This window comes from Dermochelys coriacea, chromosome 3 (assembly GCF_009764565.3).
Source record: "Dermochelys coriacea isolate rDerCor1 chromosome 3, rDerCor1.pri.v4, whole genome shotgun sequence".
Lineage (NCBI taxonomy): Eukaryota > Metazoa > Chordata > Testudines > Dermochelyidae > Dermochelys > Dermochelys coriacea.
In genome coordinates this window covers 110924600-110940980 of record NC_050070.1, presented here as the reverse complement: position 1 = coordinate 110940980, position 16381 = coordinate 110924600, and the positions used below count along the sequence as shown (strand labels likewise).

Below are 16381 nucleotides of genomic sequence, written 5' to 3'. Positions count from 1 at the left end.
AATTAAATATATTTTTCATAATCAAACATATTTAGTCTAAACCCTTCATTTTGCATGCTTCACTCATGCTACTTTATCCATCATAGTATATTTATTAACTAACATTTAAATTATGTCCTCTAATAAATAGTGAAATATTTCACTCCCACTGCAGATGGGTTTAACTCTGGTCCACTGCTCTAGCGTATCTGGTGGGCACTAACTCTAATATCCAGAGAGGGGGTTTAGGTGGCATTACAAAAGTGAAAGGGGAATACTGATGGAGCTCTCATGCCTCCCTAGTTCTGGGTGCAGGGGATCGGCAACGTATGTGCTTCACACAGCACAGGCACTGTTGATGCTCATCACTGACTGAGAAGGAGCAAGGGCAGGAGACACAATTCTTGAATCCTGGAACTCTGGGCATAGTCCCAGGACTGGGGGATTCTCCCCAAACAGGGCAGGGGAGTGAACTTATCCTATCCCAATTACAAGCTTACTAACTATAGACTTATTCTAATTAAAACTAGATATATTCAAAATATTTATGAGTTTACTTTACAGATTATGCACTAAAGGAGGGCATGATCCCAACTCAGGCCATGCAGCAGTAAGAAGGAACTGGAGAGGCGTCAACCCACACTGCCCTTTATGCCCTCAGCTAGGAGCGCAAGGGAAGCTATTGCACATATGTAGGTCAACTGACACTGCTCTGAAGTATTTCTGGACTCCAGCACATGGCGTGCATGAGTACCCACAAGTGGAATATACCCTCAAGGAGGACCAGCACTCAAGGAAGAATATTTGAATGCTTTTTGGAACATTTGATGAATTCTCACTACATTTTCTCCCCCCTCCAACCCAAATTTTATCCTAATCTCCTCCCCTTAGATTATTTTTTCTAAAATTACATACTGTCTCTATCCCTTCACTCCTCCACCCAGCCCAAGAACAATCCACATTGATTGAGTTTCCTCCTCACTTTTGACTGTGTACCTTTAGTTCATCTTGTCCTACTCCTCCCCTAGTCCTCTCTATCCTTCCTTGCATCAGAGAGGCATGGCCCACCTCTGAGACTCTCTCATGTCCTATGAAAGCAGCAACCAGCCCTGAGGCAGTTGGACTTGCTGATGTACTACAATGGATTTACTGGAATATCAAAAGCAGGGAACCTGATGAGGGATAGAGAATACATTTATTCAAAGAGGTTCATAATAAGAGGTCCTTAAAGGGCCTTGCACTCTGCATTTGGGGTGACAATTCAGGTCAATTTTGGAATCAGTTGGCCCATCGCTAATAATTACTTCCACTGTCTCCAGTATGGCTAATAAGTTGCTGTGAAGCAACATGCACTATGTTCAGTGATTGTATGATAAGCTTGTGTCAGCACATTGCATTAATGCTGTGCTTAAGTAAGGGAATTTGTTAGATGGAGATATTAAGTGAATGTGATACAAATATATCGGTTATATAAACATATACAGACACACACGCACCATAAACTCACTACTTTTCACCAAACACGACTCTCGGGAATTCTGAACAAAAATAAACATGGCTATTTAGAATATATAATTATATACAAACAGAGGTATATACTCAAACAAGTACAGAGAACCTGTCAAAGGATGTTGTCAATACTGAATCATACACTTCTAAGTCAGAGAAGACCTTAGGCTGACCCAATGAAGTCATACAGCCTGAGGAAGGAATTGGAAAGCATGAACAAATCTTACTTTGTTTTCAGAAATCTGTTTGATAAGTGTCTCTTTAGGAGCCTGCAGAAGCATGTGTAGACGGATATCATACTGTCCTATGAGCTGTTCCATTTCTTGCCTCTGCTCATCCCACTGCATGCTGTCAGAAAGCATGTATTTTAGCTGCTGCTGCCGTACCTCCACACCATGCTGAGTATTGTCCCACTGGTTCTTGACCTTCTCTACTGCAGAGGAGAATGCAGAAAGTTATAACCTGAAGTTCACATCCACTAGCCAGGACTTCATTATCTATTGTTTCCTGTGACCACCTGAAATGGAGCAAACCATCTATACACAGACCTGCTGCAAGATCCAAAAAAATACTTCTGCTGCATATCAGGAGTATTCATACTCACAGAGATAAGAGAAAAGGGCAAGTGGTTATACAGATTAGCCAATGGGTAAACAATAGTGAACAGGGTTAGGAAGACTGTTTTTATTAATGCATATATAGTCTGTCCACTACAGTGATGCACAAAATAATAAAAGTGTGGGTATAAGGCCACATCTACACTAGAAAAGGTTTGTCAGGGTAACCATTGATAGCTGGCTAACCCTCCTAGGAAAGAGACAGCTTACAACTGCAAAAAAGTGCTTATGCCAGTATAGCTTATACTGCCCTCTTGATTGCAATAAGCTATACCAGTCAATACATTTTTATGCTGGTATAACTGCCTCCACACTAGAGTTTTTGCCAATATAGAAATGTCACCCAAAAGAAAAAATAACCACATCCCTAATCTACTTTACTATACCAAAAAAAGTTTCTAGTGTAGACTTGGCCTAAGTAGCTTTACAATAATCATTCATTACAATGTATTTCCTTCAAATATTACCAGTTCAAGAGCTGTCAAGGAGATTTAGCTATGTTGAAAGTTAAAAGGGGTAGTAACAAACCATTCTGTTACTAGAACTAGAGGTAAAGAAAGTAAGAAGAGTCAGATTTTCCGACTGTGAAATTATAAAATGCCTATTACTCTAGAATTTTGACCAGTTTTCATCATACTTTGAAGAAATATTTTCCTTTGCATTTAGAGTAAAGCTAGGCAATGTTCAGCACTAACTAACTATACCAGCCTAAGTTACAGGAGTGGCTCATAATAAGGTTCATACAGAACTTGGTTTCAGCCTTAAAAATGAGGAGACTCATCTCTCCTGAACACATTTAAATCCTGCCCACCTTGCTCACACAAATAACTCTCTTAAAATCAATTTAAGTAATAATTACCAACGAGTTATGTAAATAAAGCCTATAGTCAGGAACATATTGTTCCACTGAATTTTTAAGAAATCTATGGAGAGTTTTACTTGTATATTGATGGTAAGATATGGGTCTCTATTATTTATCTACATGAGGCATATTTTATTATTATTTTAAAAAAAAATTTTTTTCAAATGGATTAGGACTTCTATGGACAGATTTAGAAGCTTTGTGTGCATAGATAAGAAAACCACTGTCACAGCCAACCGAATAGATAACTTAAAGTTTGACAGTATCTGCACCAATTCTAAATGACATGGTAATTCTATTACAGTCCTTGCCATTTTCCTTCAGTACTGCTACTTCTATCACCTATGGATAGTATTGATTACATTGTTCTATTATGTATCACACTCCTGAGCACATCGTGAGCATGGCTTTTATAGAAAAGATTCTCACTTATAATAATAGTGCCTCATGTACATAGGACAGATTTTTTTTCTAAAGAAAAATCTTGTGTACTTATTTCCTTTCTATTTCTAATGCTGTCTATTTTAGGTACTTACATGACCCCAGATACCATAATATCTGATATAACTCACAAGCTTTACTGTATTTAACTTGTAATACCTCAATCACCTTAGTTCTGATCTGTGGAAAATCAAATGGCCTGTGTGTATGATAAAAGCCATTGTTTCATGTTCTCTGTGTGTGTGTATATAAATCTCTCCACTGTATTTTACACTGAATGCATCCGATGAAGTGAGCTGTAGCTCACGAAAGCTTATGCTCAAATAAATTTGTTAGTCTCTAAGGTGCCACAAGTACTCCTTTTCTTTTTTGCGAATACAGACTAACACAGCTGCTACTCTGAAACTTGTTTTTATATCACTGAATATGATCAACAGAATAAGCAGGAAGAATTTTGCAAGCCGTTCTCAAGCTTTTCATGAGCTACTCTGTACTGAGCTATCCAAGATATCTCCCCTCCTCCCCCCATACTTAAGAAATGGACAGTAAAGGAGCAGGAACATTTTAATTAGTGATTAGTGATGCATGTTTTTAAAATAACACTGGGAAACTGAAAGTCACTTGACTGTTTTGACTGCTAAGTCCTACATGCGTCCAAGCTAGTCTGCTATAATTAGGGAAAATGTTCATACTTTACTAAGAAAGAAAATAATAGTTTATTTTAGTACAATGAAAAACTGATTATGCTTGCAAAAAAAATTTTATATATATATATATATATATATATATATATATATGAGGGAGAACTTACATTTTTCTGTGATCACTGTCCTAACATCTGAACTGGAAGTTTTATTTTTCAAATTTTGAGCCAAAGTAAAAACAGAATCCAGCTGAGGATGGCGCTGTTCTAAATCCTCCTTTGTTATCTGTAAGAATCAATATTAGCATTTTTTTTAATTACAAAAAGCAAATTTTAACATTATAAAAACATTTTCTGGACTACATGCAGTTATGAACTTAAAACAGATTGTGCTTGTAGACAGCTGTTCCCATCTCTATTTTACAAGTATAACTTACTTTCAGTGTCACAGTATCATAAAGCTACTTTATTTTGATTGGCTATTATTGAAGATTCTGAAGTGCAGATTAATCTATGTGAGCTACATATTAATTGGAAGTGCAACACAATATTTTTGGCTACCTCTTTTTTCTCTTTTGTAAATTACTTTCTCACTATAAAACCTAACAAAGCTATTACTAAACAGTAATTATTATTAAAGGGGAAAAAGAAAATCAGCCTGTTTGAGGTATTCAAAAATGTCTTGTATCCAAAAATGTGAGTATCACATGATTTTGGCAAAGTGCTGACTAATTACTATACCAAGATGTAATGAATGCTATGAAGTTAAAAGAAAATCTTAACTTCTCTAAAGCTACCATACACTGAATTCTTCAAAAAATTCTGACATTAGAAGTCACAATACAAAGAGTTGCTCAGGGTTTGCCTAGTTTTTGGTCATGTTTTAACTCACATTGATTAATGTACAATTAACATAAGTAAAATGATCACAAATGCTAATGTAGACACTCACAGACATCTATGCCCAGTCCTGGCTCAGCCCTAGGTGGACTATGATCAGGAACAAACATTTGCGAGTGTCTAACATTAGCATTTACAATTGTTTTTCTAATTTAAAATTAAATGGAAATAAATTAATTTGTATTATAATACAGTGTAAACTACCTTTATATTGCACAGATAATGAGCATATCTTTCTAAACTGACCAAAAGCTGATGTACTGACTTTCAACAAAAGGCATATACCAGCAAAAGATTTTGGTAATGCCCCTACACATATTCACTCTACATACAGCACTTTTTCCCAAAATCAGAAAGTCTAGGTGTAAAAACAGTATGGCCCTGGAGATGCAAGACCAAGGGCTTAACAGGGAAAGAAGAAGAACAATTTTAGAACACAGTATATATAATAGATTTTTATTTCTCAGTCATTTTCAAATAATTTTGCACTAGCTGCAGTAAGGTGCAATGATTTTCTCTGTTTCTTCCCTCACAGAATATATGGAAATTTCCAAAAAAAAAAAAAAAACACTAAAGTTGTTGTGTCATCAAGTTTACTAGTTTCTCCAGTGACACGTACTTTCATTCGTGCAATTGTCCGATTGATCTCTTCTGCATTTCCCACAGTGACTATGTTCGACTTGAGCATCTGGTCAATCAAAGCCAGCCAATCAGCCAGTTCAGTTGTAGTTTTATCCAGATCAGCAGGTGCAGAAAGTTCCAAAGCCTGCTGAGTCTGTACAGGAGCTTCAAAAGGAGAGGATAGTAACACCACGTTTTGAACAGCAGGATAGACTGAAACAATAAATATAGTCAGCATTTTAAAAAATATTCTTTCCTTAATATTTAAAAAAATCAAGTCCAAAGTGACACTGGTAAGAACTACAAAAACCACAGCATTTTCTGCAAGATCTACAAATACATGCCAATGTCTACAGAGAAAGAATAGCAACAATGACATTTGAAGCACCTCGACAACAGCACACAAAAAAAATCCTTCAGAGAACACAAAATGCATGTCACTTAATTTTATGCCAATAAAGAGTGACCCAATGATTCACATTAATTAGAAAACAACAATGGTTTCCAAAGAAGGAAATGTTGCAAAAATCAAACGTGAGTCATGATTACTTGAGATACAACAACTTGCTGATCTAAAAGTATCAGGGCCAAAGAAGAGTGCATATGCCCTGGACATATAGATCTTGTTTCCACTTGGGTAGGAAAGGGAACTACTGACCTACTCTCTGAAAGAGAAAAGTTACTTACCGTATAGTAACTGGAGGTTCTTCGAGATGTATAGGCCCTATCTCTATTTCACTGTAGGTGGGCATGCACTCCATGCACCTGGAGCTGAAAACACTGAAAGCAGTGGCCATTGGTCCACACATACACCCTGACTCAAGCAGACCAACTGCCTCAAGTTCCTTCTCCACTGTGAATCAGAGATGATCTGCGGCACAGGGGAAGGAGGGTGGGTAGTGGAATAGATATATGAACCACACATCTTGAAGAACCTCCAGTTACTATAAGGAAAGTAACTTTCTCTTCTACTTCGAGTGCTGGTCCCTGTGTGTATTCCACTGTAGATGACTGACAAGCAGTACTCATATAGAAGGAGAGTACGAGGTTGCAGATGGCAGAGCCGAATGAAGGATTGCTGTTCCAAAAGATGCATCTATAGAGGAGCCTTGTACTAAGGCATAGCATCTAACAAAAGTATGGACTGAGCTCCACAAAGCCGTCTTACAAATATTAAGTAGAGGCATTTCTTGACTCCATGCCATAAATGTTGCTTATGTTCTTGTGGAATGGACTCTTATCCCACGAGGAGGGGGAAGATTAGACAACTGATAACAGAGCAAAATATGGCCAGAGATCCATTCTGAGATTGCTTGAGAGGATACAGCCTGACCCTTTCCATTATGGTGACAAGAAGTTTAGGGGATTTCCTGATTCTTTTCATTCTCTGCAGATAAAAGGTTAACGCTTGCTAAACGTTGAGGGAATGGAGCCTCCTTTCTTCTAAGGATGCATGAGGTTTCGGGAAGAACACATATAAGTGAATAAACTGGTTCAAGTGAAATTCAGAGTACTCTGGGGTTGAATTTAGGGCGCAAACTTAATGAAACCTCATCCTTATGGCAGGATTGGCCATCAACGGCCCCTGATCACTAACCCTCCTGGTGGAAGTGATTACTACCAGGAATGAGACCTTCACAGACAGGAGAGACATGGAGCAAGAAAGCTAATTGTTCAAAAGGAGGCTTAGGGCGTACCGAGAGAACAAGGTTCAAGTTCCATAGAGGAATAGACTTTTTTAATAAGTGGAGGGGTTCTGATTTGGTCTTTCCAGAATCTGCTAGTCAGAGGGCATGCGAAGATCAAGTAGCCCTGTGAAGGCAGATGGTATGCACAGATTGCTGCCAAGCACACCCGTAAGGAACTGATGGACAAACCTGCTGTCTTCAAGGAAAGAATATAGTTCAGAATTAAAATAATATCTGTGCTTCTGGAAAAATGTGTCTGATGCACCCAGATAGAGAAGAGATTCCACTTGGCTAGGTAACAATTCCTAGTGGAATCCTTCCTACTATTAGAAAGGATGTTCTGTACAGCTTCAATGCACAATTACTCTAAGGACGATGCTCATTTAGGCTCCGAGATGTAGCAGACAAGGATTGGGTTGCCTGCTCTTGCCATTCCACTGAGGAGGGAGATTGGGAAGCATAGGAATAATGGTCAGTGCCTCAGATGACATGTGTAGGAGGTCTGGGAAGCAAAACTAGCTTGGCCAGTTGATGGCAATAAGAATAACTCATCCCCTGTCCTGTCGAATCTTACGCAAAACTTGAGGCCATAGTGGAGGGAAGGCATAGTTCATATGATCTGACCATTGAAGATGTAGAGCATTGTCCTGTGAGCAGCAACCCAGGGTTCCTCTAGAATGGTGCATGCTGCATTTTCTATTTATTTGGCAGGCAGATAGGTCCCTGGAGGGGGACCCCGCCCCGAAGCAAAAATATTGTTTACCACAGAGTTGTGAAGCACCCATTCATGATTGGCCACAAAGTGTCAGCTGAGAGTCCATTAGCACATTCTGGTTTCCTCGGAGGACAACTGCCAAAAGGGTAATCTGATTATCAATACACCAGTTCCACAGACTAACTACTTCTCTGCACAGAGGGGTGGATCTTGCGCCTACCTTTTTGTTGATATAAAAGATGGTTGTGATGTTGTCTGACATTATGAGGGGATGGTGACCCTGCACAAATGGGGGAATGCTTTTGCAAGCCCTTTGAACTGCTTGTAGCTCATGGGCTCTCGAAACATCCAGGGGACTTGCACTGCACTGTTGTTCACATGAGCTCCCAACAGGGATGTGTTGGTAACGATTGTCCTGTCCCGTGTGGAGGCAAGGAAGGGAACGCAAATGCACAGCTGGAGGGGATTCTTCCACTACGATAAGGATGACATCATTTTGCTGGGAACAATTACTCTGGTGCTCACGGACTGTTGGTTTGGCAAGTACATAGTTTGAAGCCAAGCTTGTAGACAAAACAAAGGTGGAGTCTAGCAAAAGCTGTCACATACGTGCATGAGACCATAAGTCGGGGGGGGAGGGGAGACAGGTCTTGACAGGCACTCTGTTGCTGGCTATGAATCTGTCACGGAAGTCACAGGTTTTGGAATTTTATGAGATCTCCATGACTTCTTGAAAATTCCAATAATTCAATCCACAGTGGCAGGGCTTGGGCTCCGCCTTCAACAAATCCGTGATTTATTGTTTATTGCCTGTGTCCTGTCTTTGACTTTTAATAAAAATACTCATGACAAAATTGTAGCCTTAGTTATGATCTAGTCTATGATAAAGTTCATAGCTTGAAACAGCTCTGTCCTACTGTGGGAGACTGTCAATAAAATCCACAAATTTCGAACAATTCAGGAAGTCATACTTTCCCTGTAGCGCTTGGTAACTGGCTGTCCTGAACAAATTTGTTAGTCTCTAAGGTGCCACAAGTACTCCTTTTCTTTTTGCGAATACAGACTAACACGGCTGCTACTCTGAAACCTGAACCACAGGCTAGAAGAAGAAAAGACCTTCCTTCCCAATAAGTTGAGACATTTGCCCTCCTTATCAGTCAGGGTAAATCAGGGTTGTTGCCTAGATCGCTCTGCAGTGGCTAAAGAACTAGAAGTATGGTGAAAGAACAGGAATTCTGCCTCTTTGACAAGGGCATAGTACCGTTTTTCTGCCCTTTTAGGTATGGGGTTTCAGATAGCTGGGATATTCCAGAGCACCCTAGCTGGTTCCAGGATAGCTGGTTCCAGGATCCTAAACCTCCTCAAGAGGAATCTGCAGCTCCCCTGCAATTCTGCGGAGTTCCTGGAATTGATTATAGTCATCATGGGGAGATGGAAACATCAGTCTCACCACCATGTCTGGCACTTAAGATGGCAAGCTCATTGGATCTGATGGAAACACTGAATCCGGCGCATACTCCTCCTCAGTAGGGTTCAGGGGCAGCCCCAGTTGTCCCCTCAAAAGGGGAGAGGAGGAGAGGGGAGTGATGACTCCCTAGCAGATGAGACCAACAGGATGGCACTGGTCCAATCACCGCCAGTATGGCCAAAAGGATGGGTCAAATGGGGGTCACGGTGGTCAACAGTTCTGAGGTGGACGGTAATGTGAAGGTTGGTCACAAGTTGGCCCAGGAGCTTCTGACTGGGAAGGTTTGTCTTGGAGGAACAGGGCATAAAGGTTCATTGGGCAATTCAGAATCTCCCGAAGAAGAAAAAAATTGATTCCAGTTCCAAAGGGAGTACCCATGGTGCTGCTGGAGGAAAATCATAGCCCAGAGATGGAATGGGAGACAAACTCCTTCCAAAGGCCAGATTCTGTGGTGGAGTTGTAACCTCTCTCAAAAGGAAGGGATCCAAAGAACTGGAAGACTCCGGGTCTGAGAGAGCGAAGATGTCCTCAGGAGGAGAGTAGGCCTCAGCTCTTCCCAAAGTGAGAGGATTCCTGTCTGTCTGAACCACTGGAGCCACAGTAAAGACAGTTTGTGCCACAACCGTTGCAGATGGTACCGTGGGTGGCCAATGCTCTCAGCGATCGATCTTCATCAGTGCTGGAGGATCCTGGGTTTGTACTTGGGAGGTACCGGAGACACCAGTACCACCAGACCACGATCCACTGCCAGTGAAGCCCTAGACTTGTGAGCTTTCTTATCAAGCCTCTGAGACTTAGTACATTCCAAGTTCTCTTGGGCTGAGCTAATACTCAGTTTAGGCAAGACTGGATCCGACTTCTTCTAAGTGGATTTGAAGGAAGACTTAGCCGCTGGTTTATGAGAATGCTTCCTGCTCTCCCACAAGACCCAACCAATGCTCTGTTGGAGCACACTCCTTCACTCCCGATTTGGCAAACTCCTTGCTTAGCTTGGCTGATGCATAGGGGAGTGTGGTTGGGGGTTCCCTAGCCGTGGTCCTGTTGGGCCTCATGGTGCATCAGGAGGCCAAGTTTCCATCCTTCCCAGGAACAAATGGCAGATACTGCACCTTGCTGCAATGTGGGTTTCCTCAAGGTGTACAAGGAGCATTAGTGGTCATCGCTGACTGAGAAGGATCGTGGGCAGGAATCACAAGTTTTGAAGCCTGGAATCCTGGGCATAGCCTAGTATCCAACCCAGACCACGCAGCAGTTAGAAAGAACTAGAGAGGCAGTCAGTCTACCCTGCGCTTTGGCTCTTCAGACAGAGGCAACAGGTGAGTCAGGTGAGACACTGCTTTCAAAATTCTCTGGCTCCAGGCCTATGTGTACCCACAGTGGAATACACATACATACCAGCACTCGAAGAACTGAAGTATTTATTCCATTATGACATGGTCCAAAATTAGTACTTTTGGTGGAAAACCACAAGATCTTTAAAATTCTCAATACAGAGCTCACCTCAGACACAAACAACTTAGCTACTGCTTAAGGTTGCACTGCTTGCACACATTTAGCAATTCACAGCTTAGCCTGATGTCTGGTTGGATGGAGCAGGAACACCACTACTTCTAGTCTGGTCCCTATAACTTCCTTCAACACTCAAACCTGGTTACATTGAGGGCCCCCAATCTTACAAGTCAGGTGGCTTAGGGATGTGCACATATTTTAAAACAAACACTTCAACGCATCACCAGATCACCTTCCAAAAAGTCACAAATTATAACTGCTCTTCGTTTACTTAGTTCTAAACAGATAACACGTTCATCAAGCAGAAGTTCAAACCATGGACATTTGCCTTCCAGTAATAAAAATTATGAACCATTGTTCACCTTACAGTCTTGATTTCAACTCAAGTCAACACAGACCCTTGACAGGCTGAGATTATAACAGAGTGTTTTGCTCCATTTAAGCTTTCCTTGGTGAGGAATTTTGAAAAACATTATGAATCCATTTACTTTATTTCAGATTGTAATCTCTTTCAGGCAGGGACTGCATTTGTTCTGTGTTTGTACAGCACCTAGAACAATGGGTTTCTGGTCCATGGTTGGGGTGGCTAGGTACTATGGTAATACAAGTAACAAACAAGCAGTTTTATTAATCAATATTCAACTCTCAAGCAACAACAACAAACTGTAACCTGTCCTTTTCCCCAATTAAGTGCTCCAGTGTTACCAATAATACAAAAGCAGTCCTAAATACAAGGATGCAAAACCTTCATATTATAATCTCCACTTCACCCAAGTTACTACAATTACTATTTTTTACTGCATACAGGATTAAACTCAACCGAATTAGACATGACCGTAAAATATGTTTCTGCTCATCACTCACCAGAAGGTTTTGCCTGGGTCACAAGATGGAGCTGCTGAACATACGCCTCAAGTTCTCTCACTCTGTCAGGTACCTCTCTGAACAACTATAGCACAGAATGCAAGGGCAAAAAATACCCATAAGAATGTTTGTTTCTTTGTAGCTGTTAAAAAGCACTTATTAACATAGCTAAACTACTGATCACAAAATATACAAAAAATACTAACGCTATGTTTACAAAGATTTCTTTAGACAGCAAACAAAGCATCATAGAAACCTATCATTTAATAGCCATAAGCAATGTCACCCTGGGCTCAGATTGCGTTTTTATATCTATCTATCTATCTATCTACAGTGTAGTGTTTTATATATGTGTATGTCTGAGTTAAGAGTCAAACAGAACAGAATTTAGAGACAGGTCAAAGAATCTTTTCCATTCTTTTCTGTCCAAGTACCCAAGCTGTGACTCATTCACTGCTAGTTCAGATATTAGCAGAGGCACACAAGATGTACCATAATATGAGGTGAGGTTTTTTAAAAAAAAAATTTAAAATTATCCGACTATTAGAGCCAACCAAATTTAGTTACACTATTATTTTGGGGAAAGGAAAAGGAAAAGGAAGAGGGTTATTTGGCTTGAGGAGGCGGCAAGAGAGATACAGGCATCTTTTTTTTCCTCCCCACAGCTACCAAATCCCTCTTCCCCCTGGTAAATACTCAGATTCCTGACCCACAACCAAACTGTCCCATCAATCTTCTCACACAACCTCAATCACACTACTCCGTCTCTGATATTCTCCTGTCTTAATCAGGTCATCAAGCCAAAGAGGTCACATTTCATTAGAATTGCTAATTCCTACTACCTAAAAGGAAAGAGTTTGGTTTTATTTAATATTTGCTATGATAATTGCAAACCTTTGATTTCTTAAGAAGATATTTTGAAATGTCAATTTCTAATTTGATACTTTACAGCTTGTTTAAAAAAAAACTGTCTAAATCTACCTCTTTGAAAGAAAACCAGTTCAACCAGAAAGATCCAAACCAAAGGAGAATTCATATTGATTGAACAATTTTTACATGAGTTTAGCACTTAGACATGGAACAGTACTTATGCTCTACACTATGGAGTCCAGCCTTCCCTCGACGTGCATGGACAGCTTCCAAAAGCATTAGTGGGAGTCACATGTGTATGGAAAGGAGGACAGACCTCTATCTAATAAACTACTAGACATGCTGACTACACATAATCAATACAGAGAAAATACACACCTTGTTCCATTTCATACTGATAGTCCTTAAGGTGTCAGAAATTCTCTCTTTTTCCTGAAAGCCAACGCTTTTATTTGAAAGTATCTCAGGTTCAGTTCTGTTCAACCATTTCAGTTTTTCTCCTTGTACTTCCATTTCCTCAGTTAAGTCCTACAGGGGGCAAGAGAGAGCTTTAATCTGAAGATGACTGTGCATGCACACGTATACACACACACACACACACTCTAATAAATGTTTTAGTTAACTAAAGAATTTGACATTTGGAGAGTTCATTAGGAAAAATTAACCAAATCAAACAGCATATAAACTAGAGATCTAATAACTAAAGCCCTGCGCGGATACAAAAATTTGTATCTGTATCCAATCTACAATCCGCAAACATCTGCAGATATCCGCAGATTTGCAGGGCTCTACTAATAACATCCCAAACAACAGAAAACATTCAGAGTATTTAAAAACTTTACATGATTATCAGAATTTATTTTCTTCCTACATGAAACACAAAAATCTGAGGAACTGAAACTAAAAGAGAATAGCAAATGGATCTGCTTTTATACATTACTCATGAAAGCTACTCAACTGTTATATGCATACTTTGGTTTGGTTACCTTTTGGTGTAGCCAATATATTCAGAATTATAAAAGCACTAATTACCTGTGTCTCCAGCTCAGTTAAAACTGCAGTCTGTACCAGTTTTCAAATCTTTAAACACTAAGGCCCCAATCCTGCAACAAGCTCCACACAGGCAGACTCTTGAGGCTTGTGTAAAGAGTTAGAGCACAGCAAGCTGAGGATGTAAATCTACACTGCACGAGCCTGCTAAACTGAAAAGTTTCCTAGTGCACGATAGCAGGGTCCACTCAGCTACTCAGTATGCAGCAAGTTAGTGAGCTGCAGATTTACTCCCCAGTTTTCCACAAACTAAGTCAATGTCTAGAAAAGCACATGTGCAGTTTGTTACACAATTAAGGACCAAGATTGCTCTGAGTTTTTTTAGGAGCTGGGGTTTTTTTTGGGGGGGGGGGGAGGGAGGAAAGAGGTTAAGAGGAAATTTTAAACAGTTACCCTTTTAAAAACCTCATTATCTTATTTTGATCCCTGAATCTTCCCCCCTTATTCACTGTTGCCTGTGTTAATGTTACATTGCAGGGCAGATCCAGCAAAAAGTTTCTCCTGTGTATAGTCCCCAACTGACTTCAATGGGATTATACATGGGAAAAACAGGGGGCCTGGGTTCAAGGCCTTAAACTGTAAGCACTACACAACAGGGACCAGGTCTTCTATTTGTCTGTAAAGCACTTAGCACTAATAAATAATTACACTGTTAACAAGGACAACATGTAATGCAACCATTTATCCATCCAGATTTTTATATAATTGATGCTCATCAGACTATCCAAGTGCCTATAATAATCTTTAGTAATACTTTCCTAGCAGGGTTCGCGCCCCCCAAGTGTGGGCAGGGAGAATATAATGATCAGGAAATAAGATGAGCTTTGATAACTACTGGTTGGGCACTATACAATAAACTGTACTCGAATGAACAATTGATGTAATTGTAACTAATTTACCTCATTTAAACAGATTTGGAGGAAGTTTGATTTTTGTATTCTATTTGGGGCTATTAGTTGAAATTTCAACGAAGCAGCATTGCCAAACAGACTGATCTGTTCCATTCTATTCAAGTCCTGACAGCATTCTCTCATTATCTCACAGATACAACAGTATTATGTTATCAATGTTCAACACTGATAAAATTTAAAAACCAAAAGTATTCCATGCTGACTGAAAGGACAATTAAAGAAATATTCAGCTTCCCAGTAACAGAACACAGGTGTCATTATGTACATACATTTTAGTTGGCTATTTACTTGCTTATTGTCCTTAAACTACAATAAAATATTGACACACATTGGATAACTTTATAGTAATCAAATGCATTGTGATATTAATTATAACTTCCTACACTTCAACCTCGAAAATGTTAATACAACTCGCTTTGATAAGTAAAAACACACTTCAAACAAATTATAATTACATGCCCTTGTTATAATTTTTGATGGTATTCAGTCTGTTTAGTCACATGAAGATATATGATGTTCTGCAATTGCCCTTACTATTTCACATACCACAAATTCTTTTTCTGAAGTGCCAGCTGTTGTTTTTGAACTGAGAATATAACAAAAACACTCTAAGGTTCCACAGCATAAGTGTGTACTGACTTACTGCATCCAATGACATCTTCTCCCATCTCATACACAACTCAGTTGGCCCTCAGTAAAAGCTGTCCCTTATTTTGGTAATTAATCCCATGTCACTTTATGCCAGACTATTTTTCTTGTGCCTCTCCTCATTTTGGATATTTGTCCCACATTAGGACCATGGCAGATTCAGAATTAAGGAAAGACACAAATGCACTCATACACATTTTAATCTTGCCTTTAATTCTCGCAGGTTTTCTTCATGGTTGAATGTAGGTCTCATTTCCAGGGAATTTTCTACATTTTCCAACCAGCAACTAAACTCATCCAACTTCTTCCTGTAGTCCATTAGCTGCTGATCCTCTCCTTTCAGTCTAAAAAACACAAATCCCACAGCGGATAACAGACCAAAATGAAGCAAATCAATGTCCATGATTAAATGGAGACAACTTGATTAAAAGTGGAAGAAAATACATGTTTACTGAGAAAGACGCTTGCAGCAAACCTAATGTTTGCAAAATGTCACATTCAAATACTAAAGCCTGTTGAGGTGTGAGACATACTGCCATAGCAGCAAACACATTCCCACACTACCTCCAATGTGACATGCAGCTCTCTGTTTTACACTAATGAGAGTTACCAAAAGAGTTGGTTTTGCTGATCAAAGGATTCTTTCCTCAACCATAAAAAAGCAAATCGCATTCAAACAACTATGGCTTAAACTTTACTTTAAAAATCTCCGAATAGGTTTTTTCAAATAAAATATTAAATTAAAAAGTGCACATGAACCAAGACATCACAAAGCCAAGTTTCAACAATTACTAGGGCCTAATTTCTATAAGACACTAAAAGACCATTGTCTGTGAAAATATTCAGGAGAGCCTCTAAACATGCAAACATTGGGAAAGAACATTTTCTTGTAGTACATTAAAACTTACTCAGGTTTTGCCTAATATAATCATCAAGATTTTATTTATTTTCTATATTCAGCAGAGAAGACTAAAAATTAGATTTGTTTCACAAAACTCAAAAATAATATTAATTATGGGGATTTAGAGACTAAGGTGCCACAAGTACTCCTTTTCTTTTTGCGAATACAGACTAACACGGCTGCTA

At 39.5% G+C, this 16381-nt stretch overlaps 1 protein-coding gene across 7 annotated transcripts in view; it reads right to left on the bottom strand.

The window, feature by feature from the left end:
- The window catches only part of UTRN (utrophin), a 607443-nt gene that overhangs the window by 346766 nt on the left and 244296 nt on the right, over positions 1-16381 (bottom strand). For all 7 annotated transcript variants that reach the window (XM_038397679.2, XM_043511144.1, XM_043511142.1 and 4 more), the window contains 6 exons: positions 15504-15639; positions 13065-13214; positions 11817-11901; positions 5571-5785; positions 4220-4337; positions 1716-1921 (listed from right to left, as the gene is read on the bottom strand). In XM_038397679.2, coding sequence (XP_038253607.1) covers positions 1716-1921; positions 4220-4337; positions 5571-5785; positions 11817-11901; positions 13065-13214; positions 15504-15639 — 910 coding nt within the window. The remainder of the gene's footprint in view (positions 1-1715; positions 1922-4219; positions 4338-5570; positions 5786-11816; positions 11902-13064; positions 13215-15503; positions 15640-16381) is intronic.